The sequence below is a fragment of the Scylla paramamosain genome, chromosome 14 (assembly GCF_035594125.1).
Source record: "Scylla paramamosain isolate STU-SP2022 chromosome 14, ASM3559412v1, whole genome shotgun sequence".
NCBI lineage: Eukaryota > Metazoa > Arthropoda > Malacostraca > Decapoda > Portunidae > Scylla > Scylla paramamosain.
In genome coordinates this window covers 24,050,614-24,076,033 of record NC_087164.1, presented here as the reverse complement: position 1 = coordinate 24,076,033, position 25,420 = coordinate 24,050,614, and the positions used below count along the sequence as shown (strand labels likewise).

General features: G+C 40.4%; 1 protein-coding gene across 3 annotated transcripts in view; it reads left to right on the top strand.

Annotated features, from left to right (window-relative positions):
- LOC135107048 (sodium channel protein 60E-like) overlaps positions 1–25,420 on the top strand; it is a 264,723-nt gene that overhangs the window by 104,244 nt on the left and 135,059 nt on the right. For all 3 annotated transcript variants that reach the window (XR_010271559.1, XM_064016638.1, XM_064016639.1), the window contains exons 7-17: positions 6,597–6,692; positions 13,499–13,643; positions 13,866–14,000; positions 14,287–15,003; positions 16,445–16,559; positions 17,035–17,249; positions 17,603–17,773; positions 17,902–18,095; positions 22,241–22,346; positions 22,618–22,791; positions 23,955–24,147. Coding sequence is in view for 2 of the 3 variants with exons in the window: in XM_064016638.1 (XP_063872708.1) it covers positions 6,597–6,692; positions 13,499–13,643; positions 13,866–14,000; positions 14,287–15,003; positions 16,445–16,559; positions 17,035–17,249; positions 17,603–17,773; positions 17,902–18,095; positions 22,241–22,346; positions 22,618–22,791; positions 23,955–24,147 (2,261 nt within the window). In the remaining variant the exon portion in view is untranslated. The remainder of the gene's footprint in view (positions 1–6,596; positions 6,693–13,498; positions 13,644–13,865; positions 14,001–14,286; positions 15,004–16,444; positions 16,560–17,034; positions 17,250–17,602; positions 17,774–17,901; positions 18,096–22,240; positions 22,347–22,617; positions 22,792–23,954; positions 24,148–25,420) is intronic.

Genomic DNA, 25,420 nt, shown 5'->3' with positions numbered 1-25,420 from the left:
ATAGCAATGTCAAACAACAGCGAGGAGCGAGAGCAGTGGCTCCCATGAGGCTTGTTGTTCCGTTGTTTGCTGGAATGTATTGCTGCGGTTTGTTTACTCGAGTGACTGAAAGTCTCTTTAATGACTGTGTGTGTGTGTGTGGGTGTGGGTGGGTGGGTGGGTGGGTGTTGATGGGTGTGGATGTGCGCGCGCACACGTGTGTGTGTGTGTGTGTGTGTGTGTGTTTAAATACAATATACAATGCTCTGGGAATTATTTTATTCTTGAAAATTTGACTTTTGCCGGTCGGGTACCAACACTAATATTATTTATTATCTTAAGGACCACAAAGAGTTATTGGATGTTTTCATGGTTTATATTCAACAAAATTCCTTAAATTCCTAGTTAATGCCCGTAAGTCGTGGTATGGCTCTGTATGAGACCCTAGGTAATGATGATAAGACGAAGACAGTGTTGCTGCATTGTTTAGTGATCTGTATGAATACAGGACCCTGTTACGTAGGACTACTCGTATAACCATTCTAAGAACACACACACACACACACACACACACACACACACACACACACACCGTCTTATATCTGAAACTGTAATTACTAAGAAACCAGACGTCTACTTGCTTCAAAAGAAACGTCAAGAAGCCATCACAGAGGAATGATACAGGAATGGATGGTGTTATGAGTTTTTTTTTTTTTTTTTAACCAGATTCACAGGGAGGAATGCAGCAGAAATTTCTCAGAAAAGAAGTGTAAGGTCCAGACGATCGGACTGAAACATTTACGTGTGTACAAGAGTTTAGGAAGAGTGATATAAGTAAGGTTCTTGTTGAATATGAGTAAGTTTAAAGTTTTTGCATTTCTTTAAAGTTAGATCATTTGAAGTTCAAGAAAGAATACTCGAAATTTTTTTTTTTTTTTTCAATTAAAGTAGTAACATGTTAACAATCATGCTTCTGTATTTCCTCCTTCCTATGACTTGAACTCTTTCAAGAGGGAGGTATCAAGACACTTATCCTTTAATTTTTGGTGACCGTTTTTGACTCCGTTTAGGGACAAGCACCTCAGTGGGCCTTTTTAGGTTAGGTAAGGTTAGGTTGTGTGGTTACGCTTGTGTCCTTAGGGATTATGGCACACACACACACACACACACCGCGTAGTGTAGTGGTTAGCACGCTCGGCTCACAACGAAGAAGGCACGGGTTAGAATCCCGGGTGCGGCGAGGCAAATGGGCGAGCCTCTTAATGTGTAGTCCCTGTTCACCTAGCAGCAAGTAAATACGGGATGTAACCCCGAGGGGTTGTGACCTCGCTGTCCCGGTGTGTGGTGTGTCAGTGGTCTCAGTCCTACCCAAAGATCGGTCACTATGAGCTCTGAGCTCTTTCCGTAGGGTAACGGCTGGCTGGGTGACCAGCAGACGACCGTAGGTGAATCACACACACTCCGGTCTCGCCACAGACATTCGTTTACCCCCTGGCAGGCTGTAGCGTCGTTCAGATGTTTGTTTATGCTTTATTATTCATTATTTGGGTATTTATTGAAGTTATATATTTATTTTTAGGTTTTCTTCACATCTGAAACTTAGCTGGTGAGATGTATACCATTGCATGGTGTTGGTGTGATGAAAATTGAAGTGAAACAAAGTAACGGCCGCCTTCTCAACTGAGGTGATGAGGTCGCCGCCTCCCGGCGCTCGCCATGATGAATGGCCAAAGCCTGTCACGTTCCAATATTATTTTATATTTTTCAACTGTCTTATTTCGCCTTATAAGTACGTTTTTTAATGGTTTCTAAAAATATTTTGTTGCTTTTTACAGTGTTTTTCCCAGATTTTTCAAGGTGTTTCCAGACATATATTGTATGTGTGTGTGTGTGTGTGTGTGTGTGTGTGTGTGTGTGTGTGTGTGTGTGTGTTGACTTATCTTTCGTTATACAGATGGTGATGCAGTGTGTGTGTGTGTGTGTGTGTGTGTGTGTGTGTTACCCTGTCTTTCGTTGCACAGGTGATGATGAAGTGTGTGTGTATGTGTGTGTCTATGTGTGTGTGTTTTGCCTGTCTTTCATTGTACAGATGGTGATGCAGTGTGTGTGTGTGTGTGTGTGTGTGTGTCTGTGTGTGTGTGTGTGTGTGTGCCTCGCTTCTCCCCCTCCACTTCCCTCCCCAACCTGCTATTCTCCGCCCCGTCCCCCTTCTCAAGCCTGAATCACCCCTCTCCCCCTTACATCTTCCTTCCTCTCCCTTGCCTATGTGTGTGTGTGTGTGTGTGTGTGTGTGTGTGTGTGTGTGTGTGTGTGTGTGTATTGGGATATTGCAATGTAACCGTACTCACAATCGAACTTAGCCCTGCTGCTGCTGCTATTAGTACTACTACTACTATTACTACTTCTACTACTAATAATAATAATAACAATAATACTACCAATAATAATAATAATAATAATAATAATAATAATAATAATAATAATAACAATGCTGCTACTAGTACTACTGCTGCTGCTGTTCTTCATGCTGCTGCTGCCACTACTACTACTACTACTACTGTTGACGCTGCTGCCGCTGCTGCTGACTCTATGTTCTCGCAAGAAAACACAGAGTCAGCAGCCTTCTAACGAGACAGGAACGAATCCACAACTGTTTCTTTTTTCTTCTTCAAGCACAGCAAAATCGTAGCCACAGCAGCCAGCTCGTCGGAGGAGGACTCCATCTTGATTGTTTATGTTTTGATACAGCGGACCAACGGGGCAGCGGCTGCTCTCGCCTCTCGACCGTGTGAATGCCGATCGGCTGAAACCTGCCGGCAGTTCCGGGTGGCTGGAGCTGGCCGAGAGGAAAAATTGTCCCGTGTAAACCCGCCTTTAGTAACCTTAATGTAGCTTTACGTTCAAATGTCTCGTGTGTGCTAACACAGCATACGAAACGGTCATTACCTTGATTACATCGAAGGCGACAGCAGTGCGGTGGTGTGTGTGTTGGTCGCGCATGCAGTTAGTGAATCCATGCTTGTGTTGTGAGTCATCAGCGACTCGTTTGTGTGTGTGCCGGGCTGCAGGTGGTGCTCCGCCTGACTGATGAGGGTCACTCAGCACACAAACTCCCTAACGACTTGATACTTTGCCTGTCGCGACAATGGAGGGAACATTCTTGCGTCATTTTGTACCTGTATCTGTACTTCAAACATTCACGAGTCTTCTTGCCTAAGATAAATGCGATTTGTATATCAAACATTTTTCCACCAGTCATGAGAGAAATTAATGCAGGCACTACTCTTGTGTTGTCTACATAGTTTACACTTTATTTTGGTCTTATCGTTCCAACACTCGTCTATATTGAAACTCATATTAGCCACTTTCAACACTTTCAAGGCTTGTGCACTTGAATGGCTTAGTGGCTGCATCCAATACGACAGGAACGTCCTATATGTTTTCGTTGCCCCAACACACCTATTGAGTTTAGCTGCAGGAATTTAACCTTCCCCACACGCCATGGACTGCGGGCCTCCGAGACGTGTCAATCATTTCTTTGTGTTGAGCTCTGTTGCACATTACTGTTCCTTCATACACTACTGTTAAACTTTCTTCTCTCTTCCTTTTTTTACTTTTTATTGAAATATTATACCCTCGGCAGCTCAGCAAACAACCTGACATTACAGCTAAATGTTATTTGTATAAAGTAAATAATCGTTCGCTCCTAGTTCTTTAGAAAAGTTTTTTTTTTTTTTAATGGTTGCAAAAAAAATTAGTGATTCACTGTCCTATAATTCTTGGCGTCTCACGTGAAAGTGAGGAAGGTCACGGTAGGGAGCAAGGGAGGCCTGACCAACACCCAGATCATTCCTACATCTTACGACCACGACGAACATTATCTATTTATCTACTTATATCTATTTAGCTCTGTGTTTATTCATATCTATATCTATCTGTTTAGCAGTATTTGGATCTCAAGCATTGCTAGCATTTTTCAAGTGATCTGAGGAGAGAGGTCAATCTTTTTTTTACATTGTGTGTGTGTGTGTGTGTGTGTGTGTGTGTGTGAGAGAGAGAGAGAGAGAGAGAGAGAGAGAGAGAGAGAGAGAGAGAGAGAGAGAGAGAGAGAGAGAGAGAGAGAGAGAGAGAGACTACGCAGGCAATATGTATAAAGAAAATATAAGTTTCTGTAGCCTTGGATTTGCTCCATTTAGAAATGGTAATACTAATAACGATTACTTGTTACAAGTGCAGTCTGATATTCAGTACAGTATGCATTTTGAAGCTCCTGAAAGTTGTGGAAATCCCGAGGGACACCTTATTTTCTCAAAAAAAAAAAAAAAAAAAAAAAATTATCGTAAAATTCAAGAGCATCGTTTTCATTTATATTACTTTTTCTGGTGGCTATACTGCTGCTATTGTTGATTATTAGCTTTCTTCTCTCTAATCATCATCATCCTTACTGTTGTTGTCGTTGTTTTAATGGTGGTGGTGGTAGTGGTGGTGGTGGTGGTGGTGGTGGTGGTGGTGGTGCTGCTGCTGTTGCTGTTATTGTTATTGTTGTTTTTAATGGGGGCGGTGGTGTTGGTGATGGTGTCTGTGTCGGTGCAGGCTTTTGCAGCACCAGTCTCTTTGCGCAGTGTACATTTAAAAACAATGGTCTCTGCTCCTTGATTTACTTTCACACTCCTCCAGAATCAGTCATCCCCTACTCGATGGTTTCATGGCAATATCATAAGTTGAGTAGTGTGTTACATTCTCTTCTAGTGTGTTGGAAAATTTTCCTTCAATCTTAAGTTCTTAATTTGATCCGCAAAGAATTTATCACTGATCAAGTCTTGTAAGTAGATTGTCAGCACATTAGTAAATAGATAGAGGGAAAATAGAAACCACAGTAGAAGTGAGTACAGCAGGTTATTTGACTTCTGGCCAAGAAAGAGTATACAGACACAGTGGTACTCTGATGGTGCTGTGATTCTTGTCTGATTGAATTACTGATGAGCGATATGACATACCTCTACATAATAGTTACATCCTTGTACATAAATATATACACTGAATGTAATAATCCCTCTTTGGTACGTATATGTTTAACCCTCTTATTACTATTTAGTACATCTTTCATTACTAATCACTCTGCAACATCCGTACTTGTTCTATAGCTATCTCCACTCTTTAAACTGGATAGAAACCTCAAAATCTATTCTTTTTTATCCCATACTTTCTTGTAGACGTTTATAAAGATTTAATGCATTACTTCTCGTGTTATTAATTGTTTCGCATAACAGTGAAAGGATTAAACACTTGTTAAAAGGATACAAAAAACATCTCAAAAATATGGTTCAACCACGGGCTGCTTTTACGTACGGATATGCATGGCGGTAATTCCTTCCCCCCCCCTCCCTCATTCCATCCCTCCCTTCCTCTTTTCCTCCCTCCTTTCCTCCCTCCCTTCCTCATTCCATCCCTCCCTTCCTCATTCCATCCATCCCTCCCTCCCTTCCTCCATCATTCCATCCCATAATCCTTCCCTCCCTCTCTCCTTCCCAGCCTATCTTTTCTCCTTTCCTTCCTTTCCTCCGTCCCTGCCTTCCGCCTTTCCTTTCTCCTTTCCTTTCTTTGTCCCTCCCTTTCTTTGTCCCTCCCTCCCTTTTTCCCTCCCTCCTTTTCTCCTTCCCTTCCGCATTGCCTTCCTTCCTCTCACTCATTTTCCATCTCCCTGTCTTCCTCCCTCATTCCCTCCTGTTATCCCTCCCTCGCCAATTCTATCCTTCCATTCCTCCCTCCCTTCAGACACACACACACACACACACACACACACACACACACACACACACACACACACACACACAGGATGGAACGTGACTGTGAGGTTAATTATCAAGGGGAGGAAACGGAGAGCACTGTCGACCACTGAATATAGAGAGTAATGTTGTACGTATGTATGAGTAAATAAACTGATAGATAGATAAGTAGATAAAGATTGCAAAGTTGAGCAGATAGCGGAGCAGACGGAAAAAGTGATGGAGATGGGAAAGATGAACATAAAGATGATGGAAATATGCTGTAAATGTATTGGATTTAGCTAACTAGCATTTCCAGTCATCAGTGGTCATTAATTCGCTAATTTGCCACCGTGGCACAGCCTGATCACGTTCTGCTGTGACCTTGGAAGTCTCGAGAAAGGGCAGCACTTTTGGAGACAATTACTGTAGAGGGAAAATGAATGATAGCTTTCGTATTCTTATACATAAAAGATACTTTCGTGTTTACCTCTGTAGGTATTACCGTGACGAAGACTAAACCTTGTGTTAGCTGCTAATGATGAGTCTGTTTACTGCGGACCCTTTTTTTTACATTTATTAAGAGATATTCTAGGTCACTTTTATATAATTTTCATTTTGCTTTTCCTCGGTGAATCAGTAAAGACTTTTTGTCGCTTTTTACTTTGTATTTTAATTATAATGATAATTCGGTAATAATAATTCAGTAAGTATGTAAATTATTCAAATTATTTATTCATGGTGCTATTAATGATGCAGTGCAGGCACTTCGATTTCCGTTATTGATATAGTAGTGTTTGAGTTGTGTCTACCCGATGCTTCATACCACTTTTTTTTTCTTTTCTTTTGCAGATGGCGTGATAATTCTTCACACTGGTTTTACGAGAATGGCACAAACCACCCAGACATCGGATTTCCCAGACTATGTGGCAACGCTACCGGCGCCAGGTGAGTGTGTGTGTGTGTGTGTGTGTGTGTGTGTGTGTGTGTGTGTGTGTGTGTGTGTGTGTTTGCTAAGTGAAACAAAGAAGAATCGTGTATGTAGGTATGCGTTTTTGTGTTGTGGCATTAGAGGTATTAGAGCTCTTTATTATTTAAGTCGTCTGTTTTAGTGTCTTTTCTATTTTACTAGTTTTACTTTTTATCATTTTTTCGCGGTAGTCGTTTTTATGATTTTTAGTTTTTTTTGCTTGATTTATATTGAATTTTTAACTCCTTATATTCTTCGATTTTAGCATTTATTGAGATTAATATTTTCTGTGGATTTTTTTTTTTTTTTTTTATAATTTTTCTGATGTTATAAAGCTTGGTTTGGGTTCAGCTTTTACTATTCTACAAGTCGTTGTTGTTTTTATTTAAGTTGGACAAAAACGAGATATAATTCTTGTTTTCTTTTTTTTTTTTTCAATGAACTACTACTACTATTTCTCTGTGTGTGTAATGTGTATTACTTTTTTTTAAGTAAACATATATTACTACTGTGTGTGTGTGTGTGTGTGTGTGTGTGTGCTCAAGTTGTGTGAATATTTGCCTCGTCATAGTTTACAAAACGTTAGCCACATATTTTTTTTTTTTTATCAATTTAATGTATAAGCTTTATTTTATTGTTCTATTTGTGCTAACACATCGTTGCAGGTATTGTTGCTTGTATCTCAAAACTTAGTCATCATCAGCTTCACCATCATCATCACCATCATCATCATCATCATCATCATCATCATTTTCATCATCATCATCCTCATCGTCATCATTATCATCATCATCATTTTCTTCTTTTATCACTACTACTTCTTCGTCTTCGTCTTCGTCTTCGTTTTCTTCATCATCATCATTATCATCCTCTTCTTCTTCTTCTTCTTCTTCTTCTTCTTCTTCTTCTTCTTCTTCTTCTTCTTCTTCTACTACTACTACTACTACTACTACTACTACTACTACTACTACTACTATTACCACTACTACTACTACTACTACTGCCACTACTCACATCGTATCTTCTTCCATCTTACTTTCTTCCTGTTCTTACACCGTATCTGCTCTTGTTCTCCCATAATTCCCCTATGTTCCTCCATCATACCTCCTTCCCGTTCTTTCATCGGTACCGTCTTGCTTCTATTCCATCGTATCTTTCCCCCTTTCTTCCGCCGTACCTTCTTGTTCTTCCACCGCACCACGGTATACAATTAATTTCAAGATCTCCCTTAAGGGCCTCATCGGTACCAAATCAACACACCCGCATTGCTTTAGAGGCAGCCGCGTTGCTTGTGTATTTCAATTGTTTCGAATACAAGAGTAAAAATGTAATTGGTATTGGGAGGGAGTTTTAATTGATACAAGAGAGAGAGAGAGAGAGAGAGAGAGAGAGAGAGAGAAAGAGAGACGGACAGACAGACAGACAGATAGACAGACAGAGGCTATGATTTTTTGCTGACACTTGTTATTTGGCCCACGACTCCCCTGGCCACCAATACTCAGTCATAACAGAACAGCTGCAGTGTCTCGTCCATCCCGCGATACTCACAGGAGGGGCAGCGTGCAGAGCTGAGCGTGTGGCATGAACGTACTCCGCCAAAGTTGGCCCGGAGGCTGCTTGTTGCAATGCTCACATTAATTTGCATGCACCAGGAACAGATTTGCCGTTCCTCAGGCGTGACACAAACAGATTTCGATTATCATATGTTTCAAACTTATAGCTTCCGTACTGATATATTTGAATTGGTCGGATTTTGAAGCTTATCTCTGCTAGTAAAGTTTTTTTTGTAAAAGTTATAAATGGACGGAATAGAGCAGCATCATTCATGGAAGTTATTCATGGTAACGTTCTGAGTAACATAAAATATTTTTATATTTTTTATATATAATTTGGTGTGTGCATTCCAGAGCATCGCATTCACCACTACAGCGTTTGCTGGTTACTATTCAGCACAGCTCTCACTTTCCTTGTATGCTTACTTTTACTTTGTTAAGTAACTTCTAACTGCGTTGATTTGGAAGAAAATACTAATAGATATAAATATATTAAAAAACAGATGAAAATTCACAAAATAGTGTGGGCTGTGTTGATGTGCTGCGTGGTGAATACTCCAGTGTGGCGCATTCAACTGTACGACAATCCATTAGGCATCTCACAGACCCCGCCTTGTAATTATCAGGCGGAATTATGAGTTTCCTTGGTGCTGAGCCATGTAATTATGTCACAGCGCGAGTCTTATGAAACACTACCGTAAGCCGCTTTCACCGTGCATGAGGACAAGGAAGGATAGGAAACAGCCTTCAAGCACCACATGCCCAATCGCTGCAGTGTGCTGAATGAGATTTACAGGCCAAATGTTACATTTCATGAACATGTCAGTTACAGTCACTACTGAATCCGGAGGCAATGATCCCAGGAAATGAAACCGTTACCTTTTTGTCAATACTTCTTATGTTTACTAATCACTCCCGTCACTCCACCATAATTCATCGAAGCATTCGTGGTATGTCCCTGTCTTGGCCCCGTCCTTCTATTCGTCATGTCCCTTATGTCACTAAAGCTTCACTGTTTCCCGCAGGGAAGCCACAGAACGCCTGACTTCGGATCTCTCAAAAATTTCTGATTGGGGCAGAGCAAACTTAGAATTGTTCAATGCCTCAAAAACTCAATTCTTCCATCTATCAACTCGACACAACCTTCCAGACAACCATCCCCTCTTCTTCAATGACAAGTGTCCCCTCTTCTACACTGAACATCCTCGGTCTGTCCTTTGCTTATAATCTAAACTGTAAATTTCACATCTCATCTCTAGCTAAAACAGCTGCTATGAAGTTAGGGTTGCTGAGTCGTCTCTGCCAGTTTTCTCACCCAGCCAGCTGTTAATTCTGTACAGGGGCCTTATCCGTCCATGTATGAAGTATGTTTCACATGTGGGGGGGCGGGATTTTCACTCATACCGCTCTTTTAGACATGGTAGAATCAAAAACTTTTCGTCTTATCAACTCCTCTCCTCTAACTGACTATCTTCAGCCTCTTTCTCATCGCCGCAATCTTGCATCTCTTGCTATTTACTACCGCTATTTTCATGCTAACTGCTCTTCTGATCTTACTAGCTACATGCCTCCCCTCCTCCCCGTGGTCTCGCTGCACAAGACTCTTTTTTCTCTCACCCCTATTCTGTTCACCTCTCTAAACCAAGAGTATTCTTTCTAAAGTACCAGTATTCTCAATCATTCATCCCTTTCTCTGGTAAATTTTGGAACTCCCTGCCTGCTTCTCTATTTCCACCTTCCTATGACTTGAACTCTTTCAAGAGTGAGGTTTCAAGACACTTACCCTGTAACTTTTGACTACCGCTTTTGACTATGTTCCTCAGTGGGCCTTTTTTATTGCAATTTTGTTGCCTTTGGCCGATGCCCCTCCTACATAAAAAAATAAAAAAAATACACTGTCCCTCGAATCTCTTCCCAAACGCCGGCAAGACTGAGGTGTCCTGATCCTCCGACTTGAATAGCACCTACCCAGAGGGTAGGTCTTCTCAACAAAATACTTAAAACTTTTACTGTATATGTTAGGTGTTCATTCGTACTCTGTCAGCTACTACTACTACTACTACTACTACTACTACTACTATGACGAGGACGACGACGACGTTGTTAATATCTTTATTTAAAGAAAAATATGAATATTTAGAGAATAGATACATTCATATTTACCATTCATAACCTTGGAAAAGGAATATTCCATGATTCATAGCAGAGTTGTGTTGCAAGAATGCAGGTCAGGATCGCGTCTGTTGAGAACGCTGAAGAACTTCTACAACAAATATATGATGTATGTTATGAAGAAGAAGAGGTAGGGGGGGCAGTGCTGTTCTACGGAGAAGTATGTGGTGATGGTATAGCTGTTCAGCACCTTCATGGACAGCGAAGTGAGGGACGGAATACGTAGCTACTAGTATGGTTCACGGAGAGAGAGAGAGAGAGAGAGAGAGAGAGAGAGAGAGAGAGAGAGAGAGAGAGAGAGAGAGAGAGAGAGAGAGAGAGAGAGAGAGAGAGAGAGAGAGAGAGAGAGAGAGAGAGAGAGAGAGAGAGAGAGAGAGAGAGAGAGAGAGAGAGAGAGAGAGAGAGAGAGAGAGAGAGAGAGAGAGAGAGGAGAGAGAGAGAGAGAGAGAGAGAGAGAGAGAGAGAGAGAGAGAGAGAGAGAGAGAGAGAGAGAGAGAGAGAGAGAGAGAGAGAGAGAGAGAGAACACACACACACACACACACACACACACACACACACACACAGCTGCCGTATAGAATGAATATCGACTGCTGGATGCATGCGTGGAATGATTGTTTCCACGAACTGAAGTTCGGAGCCTCGCAAAATGAATGCTGTATCGCAAACATTCCAGTGTGTGTGTGTGTGTGTGTGTGTGTGTGTGTGTGTGTGTGTGTGTGTGTGTGTGTGTGTCTATCCTCGTGTGTGTGGATGGGTGGACGCATGGATGGTAGGTAGACGGATGTTTGTGTGTGTGTGTGTGTGTATTTATGTATGCCAGGTAGAAGAGCAGACAATGGAATAGTGAAAGCAGTGGGAAATTGAATCAAGGCTGGAGATAAAAAAAAAAAAAATCTCAAAGCTGTTTCATGAAAAGAAATAGAAGAACCAAGAGAGGTGGCATATTTAGTTTATGAGGTGTCTTGATATTCCTTTTTTTTAACAGTTCAAGTCGTAGGAAAGAAGAAAAACAGAAACGGGGAGAGTGAAAGGAATGAAAGACGATGTTTGTTAACTTTTGATTGAAGGAGATAAACAGACTACAGACAAGGGGAAATACAAAAGAAAGTCCTGTGCAGCGAGCGCCCAAGAGGGAAGGATGCATGCAGTTATCAAGTTTAGGAGAGCAATAACCATGGAAATAACAGTAGAGCATAGTAAGAGATGCAACATCCCGGCAGTGATTGATAGTCTGATGTAAGGGTGGAATTGATGAGATGAAGATTTTTTGACTCCCAATTTAGGAGGGATGTGTTGAGTTGAACCTGCCCTTATACGAGAGCAGTACTTCTTACTTGGACGGATAAGGTCCCTGTAGAGTTAATAGCTGGGAGTAGGATAAGTATTAGTGGATATGATACAAAACACAGTATTTAGGATACTTTGTTGTGATAACTACAAATCCCTCTCCAGATAGTTTTCCAAAATACCTTAAAGATATATATTTTCTTATTTTCAAGTTTTGTATAATTATTTAGAGAGAGAGGTAGATGCTATAAAATTAAACATCCCTATGGGTGTTGGGCCGGCGCTCTTGCTCTGTGTGTAATACTCTTAAGTATTCTTGCTCTTGGTCACGTGAGTCATCAAATGAGGGCCGATCGATATCCTTGAAAGCACTTGTCGTCCTTTCCGATGCCTCTTATTGGTGATGTAGGATTATTATTTCAGAGCTTACTCTTCAGGATGCGTTCAATATTTTTTTCATTCGAGTTCGATGCTGTGAATATGAAGGGATACGCCATGCTGTCCTTTCATTTTTGCTTTCACATTAACTCGATAACCTTGGTATTTTACGTGATAAGGCTTATTAATGTGGTGATGGTATAGTGAGTAGAATATTATGTAATGTTTTACGATGTTACTTCCGTTGTTTCTGAAAGGTCTACTCTCATTCTTGTACATTCTTGTCTATAATGACAGTGGCATAATCGACACTCCAAAGTTTTCAAATTAAACTCGCCAACCCTCTCTGCCGTTTTAGACTCCTTTATATTTCCCTGTACATTCTTTCTATGCACGCCACATTGTATCGTGTGTGAGTGCACTTAGTTGCCACAAGTTACGAGTAGCCTTCTCACCACTCACTCCTCCAACGCCCTAAACTTCATCATTCCTCCTCATGGTCTGCAATTTAGCTCCCTCCTCCCTCCTCTGCGGGTGTGTGACATGCTTGAATTGTAAGGGACCTCAGTTTTTTTTTTTTTTTTTTTTTTCCTTATTTAGAATTTTGCTGTGTTTAAGTCTCATGACCTTAAAAAAAAAGGAAAGGCGTTTTAAAAGGACTGGTTATATTAAAGAAATAGAACCTCAGACAGCATCATTTTTGGTTTGTGTGTGTGTGTGTGTGTGTGTGTATTTTGGGTGTCACGTGGGGGACTCGTGATCGTCAGCTATACTTTTCGGATGAGAGTTCATACCTCATATAAATCAATTTTGAGTAAGGCTGAAGCTTACCACACACTAAACACTCCATTCTCTTGCTCGAGAACAGTAAGTGCTCACTAATCAGTGGAAAATCTTAGCGAAGCGCGAACCTGCCTAGTGATGGTCGAGGGCGCAGCTGCTGACTTAATGACCTGATTGTGTGTGTGTGTGTGTGTGTGTGTGTGTGTGTGTGTATGTTTATATATATATATATATATATATATATATATATATATATATATATATATATATATATATATATATATATATATATATATATATATATATATATATATATATATATATATATATATATATATATATATATAATGACAGAAGAAAAGTAAAGGAAAAACAGGCAGTCTTGTAACTATCACCATTTTCATTGTCTCGTTGATATCATAAGCAATTCTTGTGTTATCTCTTGCATATTTAGATTGCACATTACCGTGCCTGCTTTTCTCATATAAAACACAACAGGTCACTGTTGTAATGCGTTGCCTCCTCTAGGTATTGATCTCATAACCATAATCACCTTTAGGTCCAGCCGCCTCTACTACTCATCACTATTAATCATCTATTCGCCTTGCAGAAAGTGTCCAGAGGGGTACTCGTGTCTGCCAGATGTGGGCGACAACCCAAATTTTGGATTCACGAACTTCGATAATTTTTTATGGTCAATGCTCACCACATTTCAGCTCATTACGTTAGATTTTTGGGAAGACGTTTACAACAAGGTACGTTTCCTCCGAAGGAAAAAAAAAAAGTCAGAGATTTAGTCAGACATAATTATATGATGTATTTTATGTGTTTAAAGAACAAAGCATTGATTATAGATAGTAAGCTCGCACTGTTCATTATTAGCCAGAGCATTGCGGAAAATGCTTAGTTCCCAGAAATAGTATAAGTATATACCGTGGATTAGAGTTTAAGGTTATTGAAGTGCCTCGTGTCCTCAGGTGATAGCCACGGGGGGACCACTGCAGGTCGTCTTCTTTGCCATTGTCGTGTTCTTCGGGTCGTTTTACCTTATCAACCTAATGTTAGCTGTTGTGGCAATGAGCTATGAAGAGGAAGCTGAAAACACCGAGGAAGTAAGTAGGAGAGACGAAATGGCATGAATGATACTGATGAAAAGTGACGAACAATTATAGTCGAGGAGTAAAAGTAAGGGAAAATTACATGCTCAGATTCATTATGGAGATTAGCAGAATATTTTTAATTGCTATTTTTTATTACAAAGTACTTTATATAAGATAACGGATCAATTGTATCATCGAAAGCTAATATATGTAAGTATCTGCTGCATACTATTATTCCAAATCAAGCAGAGAGACAATAAGTATGAAGGCTGATATCTTTTATGTTTATTTCCTGTAGGAGAAAACGAAAGACTTAATGGACCATCGGGATGACTCCACCTTCAGCTTCGACCCGGAGAAGTTGACTCACGCTCGACCCTTAGAGAAAAAGAAGCCAAAAAATCGGCGGGTAATTGTGATGCGCCGAGGTGCCGGCATCCTTAGCGACAAGTTCTCTAAGAAAAAGAAGAAGAAGGACGAGGAGGATGGTGAGGAAAAAAGGAAAGGGAGTGCATCTTCGGAAGGTACCATCAGCAGACAACCTTCAGCACCCTCCAACACTCCAAGACTAGGAAGTTCTCAGCTAGACATATCTGCTGGTCACCATTCTCTTTCTCGACCTGCCTCTTTGGTTGCCACACCTCTGCCCTCCTCCTCGCCCGCCCCAACTCAACCTTTCCATACTACACCCCCAGGACGCTGTCAAAGCTCACAAGGAGCTAGCGTGGAGGGCGTTCCAGCCCGCACTGGTGCCTCATCTTCCTGTGACCCCTGCAACGCCTCATCCACGGCAAGCTGCTGCACATGTCACTGCCACACTCGGCAGCAACAGGTGGCGGTGGCACCCCCAGGACTGGTAGCCCTCAGGGGTGGCTGTGATGACCCTAGACCCCACCTCCGCCTCGCCAATAACCCTGCCCATCGCCAGCCATCTTTAGACGACTCCGGTGTAGTAGGAGATCATGAAGGCGGCGATTCCATCTCCATTCATCATTTGCCTCATGCCCCCCAGGTAGTGGTACTGAAGCCTTTCTTCTTGTTATCAGTTTTGAATGTTAATATTAGCATCATATTTTGTGTTCATATACTAATGCTGTAAGCATTACTAACTGATGGTCTAACGAATCAGTCCGGTGTTGATTTAAATTTATGGTGACTGATGATGACCAGCTATCTCTTCAAAGTTGATCTATAGATCAGTGACAAGAGCAGTACGTACGCGGGCATGCACTTAATCTTTATGTAATCTGGACAGTATAGTAGTCTCGTGCTTTAACCATAACTAGCCATAAGCATAACTACAACTACCTACAACTTCCTAGTCGAAACAAATTACTCCCCCGAAGTAGCTTCACTTTCTCGGTATTAAGGGTTTCGAAAGTTCATTGTTCAGTAAAATCGTAATTTGGGACCTCTTTACATGACTCATTAAATTTCACCTAATTAGTACTCACATACGTAGCTCTGAAATTTATGTTAGCATGCTGAATATTGTGCTGCTTTCATCTCTGGTGCCAAACGCTGAAGCACGAAACTGTAACTGTATACTGAGTTTGTAACGAGACGAACAGCTCCCAACACCTCTCTCGTTCCTATCAAGATCCCACCAACATGCACAAAATATTTCCTCATAAACGCCTGTGACTAACACTATCTCACGCTTAAGTTGTTTGATCTTATTTTCACTGGATACCACCTCCCCCTAACCGTCTTTCCACTGGTCCCCTACCAGAACTATAAATGTACATATATTGCGGCTAGCACGACTTCATCTCACTTGACTCCACCACTCTACACCATTACCACGCCACTAACACTCACTTCATTTTGCCGCTAGTACTTTTCCATTACCTCTTGTCTACAGCTAACTCTGTCACATGAAACGTCACACGTATGTTGATCGTGTGCTCCTGTTCCTACCCTCTCAACCTTCTTCATATGACCTCAGTTTGCCTTTTCTCTTTAGAAAAACCATACACGTTGTTTGTGCATACTTTCCTCTCTTACTTTTCTTCTCCGCTCGCTATTCACTTATGTTTATTGTTTTACTTCAAAACCAGATCATGCTCATGTGTGACAGAATCAAGCAGAAAGAAAAGTTACGTGTCTTATAAAAAATGCATACAGGAGACAGGCATCTGGGAGGGCATGAGGTGACTCCATGTCCAAGCAATCTTCTTGAAAGCCTTCATTGTATTCGCTCCTGCTTTTACGAAAAGGCAGGCGATGAGTTAATTATGATAATATGGTAGTCATTCATCTTGGTGGCGTGTAGAAGCCAAACATTCGCAATCTCTCATCTGTGGCATTAAGGTTCTGGGAATTTTTCGATTGTGGTGCATTGATGCCAGTGCGCTTGCGTGTAACTGTACTATGTTGCATGCGCTACAACGCATAATTTGAAAATTAAACTGGACACAAAAATATTATAACCAGGAGGTACTACTGTTCACCAGGAGTTGGTGGGTAAGGCGGAGCAGGCCCTCTACGCCCGCAGGAAGTGCAATGGTGTGAGCCCTTCCTCTCCCGCAGCCCTCTCCGCTTCCTCTCAACACATAGTTATTGTCGAAGGTAAATTTACATCTGCATAGTATGGAGCTTCTGTCGTTAATTTTGTTCATCTGCAGGTTGGTAGTGCTAAATCTGATGATTATTAAATTGTTGTTACTTGTTCAAAACTCATATTATTTCTTAAATGATATGTGTGTGTGTGTGTGTGTGTGTGTGTGTGTGTGTGTGTGTGTGTGTGTGTGTGTGTGTATGTATATATACATATATATATGTGTGTGTGTGTGTGTGTGTGTGTGTGTGTGTATACATATATATATGTGTGTGTGTGTGTGTGTGTGTGTGTGTGTGTGTGTGTGTTGTAGAGAGAGAGAGAGAGAGAGAGAGAGAGAGAGAGAGAGAGAGAGAGAGAGAGAGAGAGAGAGCCAGTCCTTGACCACAACTTGAAGCAAGTACAGCTTAATAATCACTACAAGCAGATATTGTGGCCTGATTAAAGATTTTAATGTGTATTCCATCTCATTCCTTCTACAAAAAGATGAGTTGGTGGACCGTAACTGCGAGAAGTGTCACGAGTGCTGCGTCAACTACCGTGTCTGGCTCAAGTTTCAAAACCTTTTATACATAGTGGTCCACGACGCCATCTTCGACCTGTTCATCATGGTGTGCATCATCATGAACACAGCCTTCCTAGCCATCGAACATCACGGCATGTCCTATGAACTCAACAGGGTGCTCGAGGTTGGCAACAGGGTAAGTGATGCTTGGTTATTGTTTCATATTTATAATAACATTTCAATATAGACTATTTTATAAGCTAAATCCTGATATAGATATTTTAGGAATTGGCTGATTGAATAGATTGAACTCTCTCTCTCTCTCTCTCTCTCTCTCTCTCTCTCTCTCTCTCTCTCTCTCTCTCTCTCTCTCTCTCTCTCTCTCTCTCTCTCTCTCTCTCTCTCTCTCTCATTACGTATAGTACTGCAGCAATTATACTTTGTGTTCCATTATGTTATTCATCATTCGTGGATAAGACCGGGTGATTTTTTTTAAATATATTTACTTTCTTATTTTCTTATGCACTTTTTTCCCACCACTGCCTGCAGGTGTTTACAGCAGTATTTACGTTGGAGTGCATCATGAAGATTATGGCGCTGAGCAGGGAGTTCTTCATTAACAGATGGAACGTCTTTGATTTAGTCATCGTTCTCGCCTCTTTGCTTGACTTGGGTCTAGAAATCGGCTCTGGGCTTTCAGTGTTGCGAGGCATGAGACTAGTGAGTCGTGTGATTTTTATTATCTTATTTTTGTTATCTTCCGATCCTTCCTGCATTGAACCTATATACTGAATTTTTTTCCTTGTGATAAATTCCTGAAGAATGTGTTCTAACTTCTCTCCCAATAGTTGAGGGTGCTGAAACTAGCTCAGTCATGGCGGACGATGCGTGTTCTGCTCAGCATCATCGTTTCAACACTCGGAGCCTTGGGAAACCTCACCTTCGTCCTGCTTATCATTATCTATATCTTTGCCGTCATCGGAATGCAGCTCTTTGGCAAAAACTACACTGCTGCCAACTTTCATCCCGATCCAATTCCAAGGTGAGAAGGTGAATGGTACATAAATCACACATGTAGGTGTTGCTTTAAATTTTGTTTGAAATTTCTTCCAGAAACTACTCGCTCAACCACTGAATGAAATTTTCATAATGATCATTATTGCCATATAAAGAAGGATATATCTTTCCAACGCCGCATTTATAACATCTTATTTTCTTAAAATTGAATGTATGCAATAGTTTTCTCAAATGGATGGCGATATAGTAGTAAAAGATAAAGCTGGGACAAGAGGAATTTGAACCTGTATTAGGGGTGTGAAAATTTCCACTTCTATCAGCATAATATTAATACATTATTGGGTTGTGTTGTGACTTGCATAAAAGTTGTGAAGTTATATGAAACGGTAATTAAGGTTAATCTAGTACAAACTAAGTATTAGTTATCAAATTTTTTTTTTCTTTTTTATGTAGGAGGGACACTAGCCAAGGCTAACAAAAATCCAATAAAAAAAAATGCCCACTGAGATGCCAGTCCCATAAAAGGGTCCAAAGCGGCAATCAAAAATTGAAGGATAAGTGTCTTGAAACCTCACTCTTGAAGGAATTCAAGTCATAGGAAGGTGGAAAAACAGAAGCAGGCAGGGAGTTCCAGAGTTTACCAGAGAAAGGGATGAATGATTGAGAATACTGTTTAACTCCTGCACTAGAGAGGTGGACAGAATAGGGGTGAGAGAAAGAAGAAAGTCTTGTGCAGCGAGGCTGCAGGAGGAGGGGAGGCATGCAGTTAGCAAGATCAGAAGAGTAGTTAGCATGAAAATAGTGGTAGAAGACAGCTAGAGATGCAACATTGCGGCAATGAGAGAGAGGCTGAAGACAGTCAGTTAGAGGAGAGGAGTTGATGAGCTTTTGATTCCACCCTGTCTAGAAGAGCGGCATGAGTGGAACCCCCCCAGACATAGGAAGCATACTCCATACATGGACGGATAAGAAAAAGGCCCTTGCAGAGTTAGCAGTTGGGGGGGAGGGGGTGAGAAAAACTGGTGGAGACGTCTCAGAATGCCTAACTTCATAGAAGTTGTTTTAGCTAGATATGAGATGTGAAGTTTCCAGTTCAGATTATAAGTAAAGAACAGACCGAGGATGTTCAGTGTAGAAGAGGAGAACAGTTGAGTGTCATTGAAGAAGAGGGGATAGTTGTCTGGAAGATTGTGTCCAGTTGATAGATGGAGGAATTGAGTTTTGAGGCATTGAATAATACTAAGTTTGCTTTCCCCCAATCAGAAATTTTAGAAAGATCCGATATCAGGCATTCTGTGGCTTCCCTGCATGAAATGTTCACTTCCTGAAGGGTTGGACATCTATGAAAAGACATGGAAAAGTACAGTGTGGTATCATCAGCGTAGGAGTGGATAGGACAAGAAGTTTGGTTTTGAAGATCATTAATGAATAATAAGAAGAGAGTGGGTCATAGAACAGAACCCTGAGGAACGCCAATGTTAATAGGTTTAGGAGAAGAACAGTGACCGTCTACCACAGCAGCAATAGAACGATCAGAAAGGAAACTTGAGATAAAGTTACAGAGAGAAGGATAGATGCCATAGAAGGATAGTTTGGAAATCAAAACTTTGTGCCAGACTCTATCAAAAGCTTTTGATATATCCAAGGCAACAGCAAAAGTTTCACCAAAATCTCTAAAAGAGGATGACCAAGACTCAGTAAGGAAAGCCAGATCACCAGTAGAGCGGCCTTGATGGAACCCATACTGGCGATCAGATAGAAGGTTGTGAAGTGATAGATGTTTAAGAATCTTCCTGTTGAGGATAGATTCAAAAACTTTAGATAGGCAGGAAATTAAAGCAATAGGACGGTAGTTTGAGGGATTAGAACGGTCACCCTTTTTAGGAACAGGCTGAATGTAGGCAAACTTCCAGCAAGAAGGAAAGGTAGATGTTGACAGAGCTGAAAGAGTTTGACTAGGCAAGGTGCAAGCACGGAGGCACAGTTTCGGAGGACAATAGGAGGGACCCCATCAGGTCCATAAGCCTTCCGAGAGTTTAGGCCAGCAAGGGCATGGAAAACATCATTGCGAAGAATTTTAATAGGTAGCATGAAGAAGTCAGAGGGTGGAGGAGAGGGAGGAACAAGCCCAGAATTGTCCATGGTAGTGTTTTTAGCAAAGGTTTGAGCAAAGAGTTCAGTTTTAGAAATAGATGTGATAGCAGTGGTGCCATCTGGTTGAAATAAAGGAGGGAAAGAAGAAGAAGAAGCAAAGTTATTGGAGATATTTTTGGCTAGATGCCAGAAGTCACGAGGGGAGTTAGATCTTGAAAGATTTTGACACTTTCTGTTAATGAAAGAGTTTTTGGCTAGTTGGAGAACAGATTTTGCGTGGTTCTAGGCAGAAATATAAAGTGCATAAGATTCTGGTGATGGAAAGCTTAAGTACCTTTTGTGGGCCACCACTCTATCATGTATAGCACAAGAACAAGCTGTGTTAAACCAAAGTGTTAAAGGCAAGATAAAAATGTATGAAAGATGTAGCGAATTGAGAGCACAGAAGGGGCGATATTGTTTGCCTTGGCAGCAGTGCCAGCCAGTCTAGCAGTATTACGTTGTTAAATTCGCTAACTGAAGAAGAACTTAAGGTAAATTTATATAAGTGCACCCATTTAACATTTTTGGACGAAACTACATTTTTTTTTTCTGGTAGACTTTGATGTCACTTAGCAACAAAAACACTACCAACCACTGGCCTGAACATCAGTAACGTCCAACTACCCATCGATCATAACTGGCCCGAACCACAGCTAAATTATCAGTTATTTATAATTATATTTAGCGATACTTTCTATGATTACATGTTAGCTGGGAGACACTTGGTCAGATGGTTCCCAGAAGGGGTATTTCCGTAGCTTTCACAGAGGTGACATCACTGTCGGGCGTTGAATGTGGCGTGGCCACTAGCAAGGTAAACAATCACGACACACGTGTCAACTCACCTTCCTATGGCTGGCCAATGGCCACGCCTCAGTCTGTCAACTCTAGATAATGTTGTTGTATTTGTAACAAGAAAAACCATGATCGAAATGAAGGGGAACTGCATTTGTTTCTTCCAAGTACCAGAAGGTATGGCAAAGTCTTTTTTCTCTAGCTTCCTTGAGAACGGTTGACCAGTTCTCTTAACAATTAGTTTGATCTGCCCCCTAGGATAAAGGTATCTTGAATCCTGTTCTGTGCTTGAGTTCTTTTGATGTTACCTGGAGGAGGTCTTAACGTGTTATGCGAACGACAGAAAAGCTAGAAGTTTTGTTATTATAATACGTAGTGACCATCTTCCCATCCGTGTAAAGGTGTATCGCTTCCACAGCCGTCCATTTGTATGACGGCCATCCTCTGGGGCTGCTGTGGTATTGTCATGGTTACAATTTTATTAACACTGTGTGAGGCATTCTTAAGTCCTCAGATCTGCTAAGAATATAACTGCTGTCAGAGTTTGTAAGAAGAGATTTAAGATTGAAGAGAAACGCAAAAGTGGTTGTGACATCAAAGTACTGAATCTTTGAAGTGTCAACATTGTTATGATGTTAGCATTGATAACCGCTATGGGGTGTAACCATTAGAAATGCTGCAAATAATGAGATCAACAATTTGAGGGTGGCCATACCTATAATATCTACCATCCTTGCAAGGCAATCCTCCATGAGTTTGTTATGGTACATAAATTCAGTGTTGTTGATAATCTTTAATTAATCAAGTACTAAAGTGTAATTACTCTGTACCTATATGTGGATTCCTTCCATTGCATATCCAAGTTCAGCATTAGAAGGTACAAGAGACCATCATTTACCCTCATTGTTTACACTTTTACAGGGTAACACCAAGTACTGCACATTTACCATTTGCACAAAAAATAATAACTTATGCAGCTACATAGGCTGCTTTTATAGTATTCAGAATATCAGCATAGTCTGCCTCTTGATTAATCATGCAATTGATGGACCTAGCCATTTAAATGCAACAAATACCTATGACTAGTGTCACTTTTTAAAAAGAATTATTGTAAGGAGGACCAGAGAGTATAGAGTAGAGGCCAGTGCCCATTTCCTCAATTCCATAATATCCTTTTATATAATTAATTGCTGTCACAAATATTATTATTATTATTTATTTTTTATTTTTTTTCAACAGATGGAACTTCACTGATTTTTTTCATTCCTTCATGATGATATTTCGGATCCTGTGTGGTGAATGGGTGGAGCCTCTCTGGGACTGCATGAGAGCTGAAAAGAATGACGTGAGTGCTTCTGGAGTTTGATGTCCTCTAATGCCATAAAAGTTAAATCATGTTATAAAATTTACTTATGAAATATGAGAAGCCCTTGCAATTGTTCAAGCATGCAGGCCAGAAAACCAAGAGAAAAACAGAACCAGAAGAATTTTAGCATGTTATGGTAGTGAGGCAGGATGTTGCAGTAGTTTCTTTCAAAGATACATTTTGTAAATTTACAACTGTTACTGTCTACTTTAGCGTGAAAAGTTATCATAGGCTTTTTCCATGTTTACAGGGGTCTGAGACGTGCCTGGCTATTTTCTTGCCAGCCCTGGTAATGGGTAACTTCATGGTGCTCAATTTGTTCCTTGCTCTTCTCTTGAATTCGTTCAATTCTGAGGAACTGAAGTCTCGACAAGATGATTTAGAAGACGAATCAAGAATATTGCAACTCTTTGTTAGATTACGGGTAAGAAATGTTATATATATGCAGTAAAGCCTTTCCAATTTTGAACATCTCAGATCAAGCATCTTTTCCTCATAAATCTTCTTCCAAGTACATATCTGTTTTAGTACATAATGAAATGCATGTTACTAATATATATATATATATATATATATATATATATATATATATATATATATATATATATATATATATATATATATATATATATATATTTCAATAATAATGCTTCAAACTTGGGCATGACAGTTAGGCATGATTCACACTAGCCTGTCACTGTCATCACAAACGTGACAGCCATCCACCTCAGAGGAGATGAGCTCCATCACAGGATATTGGTGTGACGTCAGCCTGTCAGTCATCAGTCCCACACACGCACCAAAACTAGATGGACCACAAGGATCTCATCATTGCTTCTATCTTATTGTTGGATGATTTGGAACCAGAAGACCACCCAGTTAGGTCAGCAAGATGAAGGGGGAGACAGACAGTATGGGTATGGCAACTTCTGCTGGAGAGGCTAATACTAGGAGAGCACTAGATCCATATGGAGGTAGAGATGAGGGCTGATAGAAACAACTTCCATGGGGCCTACCGCATGACCTCAGCCACTTTTCAGGAGCTAGTGCAACTAGTTGGTCCTCGCTGCACATGCTTGAATGCTGTGTGTTTACTACAGGATCAGCTGTGCTGAGGGTGCATGGTGTGCGGTGTTGCTGTTTCCAAATTCATTCACCTCACACTTTAGGAAAATATTTTTAAACATTTATTATAATAATATGATCTTATTTCTTTCTCTCTGTACAATTACTAATATTTTACATTTTCATGATATCAAGGATATCCAACACCATATATGGTCAATACTGCTGCCATCCCTCCATGAAAACATGAATTTATTTCATCCTCGGATGGCAAGACTGCTGTGAAGCACAGAGGGTCCAGTTCCCATCTAGCTCATTGTTTGTGACATCCCAGATGGGGATGGGGATGATGGTGATGGGCTGGTGTGAACTGGACCTTATTATACTGCCACTGTGGCAAAGCTAGAAATCACATACTATATCACACAATATTCTATGAGAATTTTCTTTATGCATGAAGGATACCTATTTTTTTTTTTTTTCTTCTTGTTTTTTTTTTCTATGTTTTGATTTACTTTACAGGATAATATCTTTAGAAGAAAGAAGAGAAAAAGTGAAGAATTGGATGAGGATGATACTGCAAAAGATGAGGAGGATGCAATGCCAGATCGTGGAGTGAAGAAGGCTTTCAGTGAACCTGAGATGCATGCCAGGTGTGAGGAGGAAGCAGGGGGGGATCCACAAATGAAAGGCTACAAAAGAATGACTGTTGTTGGTAAGTGTTATATGATTATTGATCATACTTAGCTTTATCTTCTTTTCTTTACTTTTTAGGATATTTGACTTTGTATATAATATGTTGCTAGAATACATACAATGTTTTTTTGTTCGAGTTGAAAGAAAAGATGAATGCTTATATTTTTTTTTGCTTTTTCCTGCATACTGTACACACACACACACACACACACATGCACACACACACCCACACACACACACACACACACACACTTAACTGCAATAAAACTAGTGAAATTTAGAAGAAAATATTACTTTCAAGCAAGGACATTTGATATACTCTATTAACTACATTACTGAAACTTTTAAGGCTGTGTTTAATTTAATTTATGAAAATACAAGTACTGAGACAGTACAGTTGCCTCTAGTGATCTTGATTAGACAGAAGCTTCTAATGCTTTGAATGAGTATTGACCCCTACACCATATCCTGATATCACAGTTTTAACCCAGCGGGTGCAGAAAGTGGCACTTGGCTCATCATTATAGTCAGAATTGTTGGACTGTATGAACACAACTATATAATAACTTTATTGAAGTTCTAAGCATTATATGTAAATATTAACAGGAGGATAGGAATTTTCGGTTTTGACACTTCCAATCAAATAATGGAAGAGGATGAAGAAAAAAAAAAGAGATGGTAGAAATATTTATAGAAGAAAGAGAAAACAATGGAAAACTGGAAGGGGAATTAAGTGGATAATAAAACATGTTGCCCAAGTCCAGTTTTGATGTTTGGCAGTTGCTTGGGCAGCTTGTTCAGTCATGAAAAAATTAGTGTCAATAATCAAGCCACACCAAAGATCCTGGACCTGTGTTTGATTTGCTGGTTATTAATGTAACTAGTCCAACTAAAAAAAATAAATTATTTTGTTTCCAGTCTTGTAGATAGGATCATGAAAGTTCACCTTCAGTTTTCTTTCTCCAGTTTCAGATTCAGACATAGTATATGCCAGGATAGAAAATCAGGAAAATGTACATGTGTGGCACTGTTGCCAGTTGGTAGTAAATGGGCATTAACAGTCGAAGATACTTCTGATGTTTTCACAAATGTTCTTAGCAAGAAAAGTTTGATGTACAGGGTTCCCACGTATTCGCAGTTCAGTAATCACAGTCTTGCATATTTGCAGGCTTTTACCAGATGTCCCCACTGGCTCAGTCTTTTCCTGGATTTTTCTTTCATTTATCATAAATTACAGTAAACCCTAGATATAATGAGCCCATATTGTAGAAAAGTCGCTAAAGATGAAAATT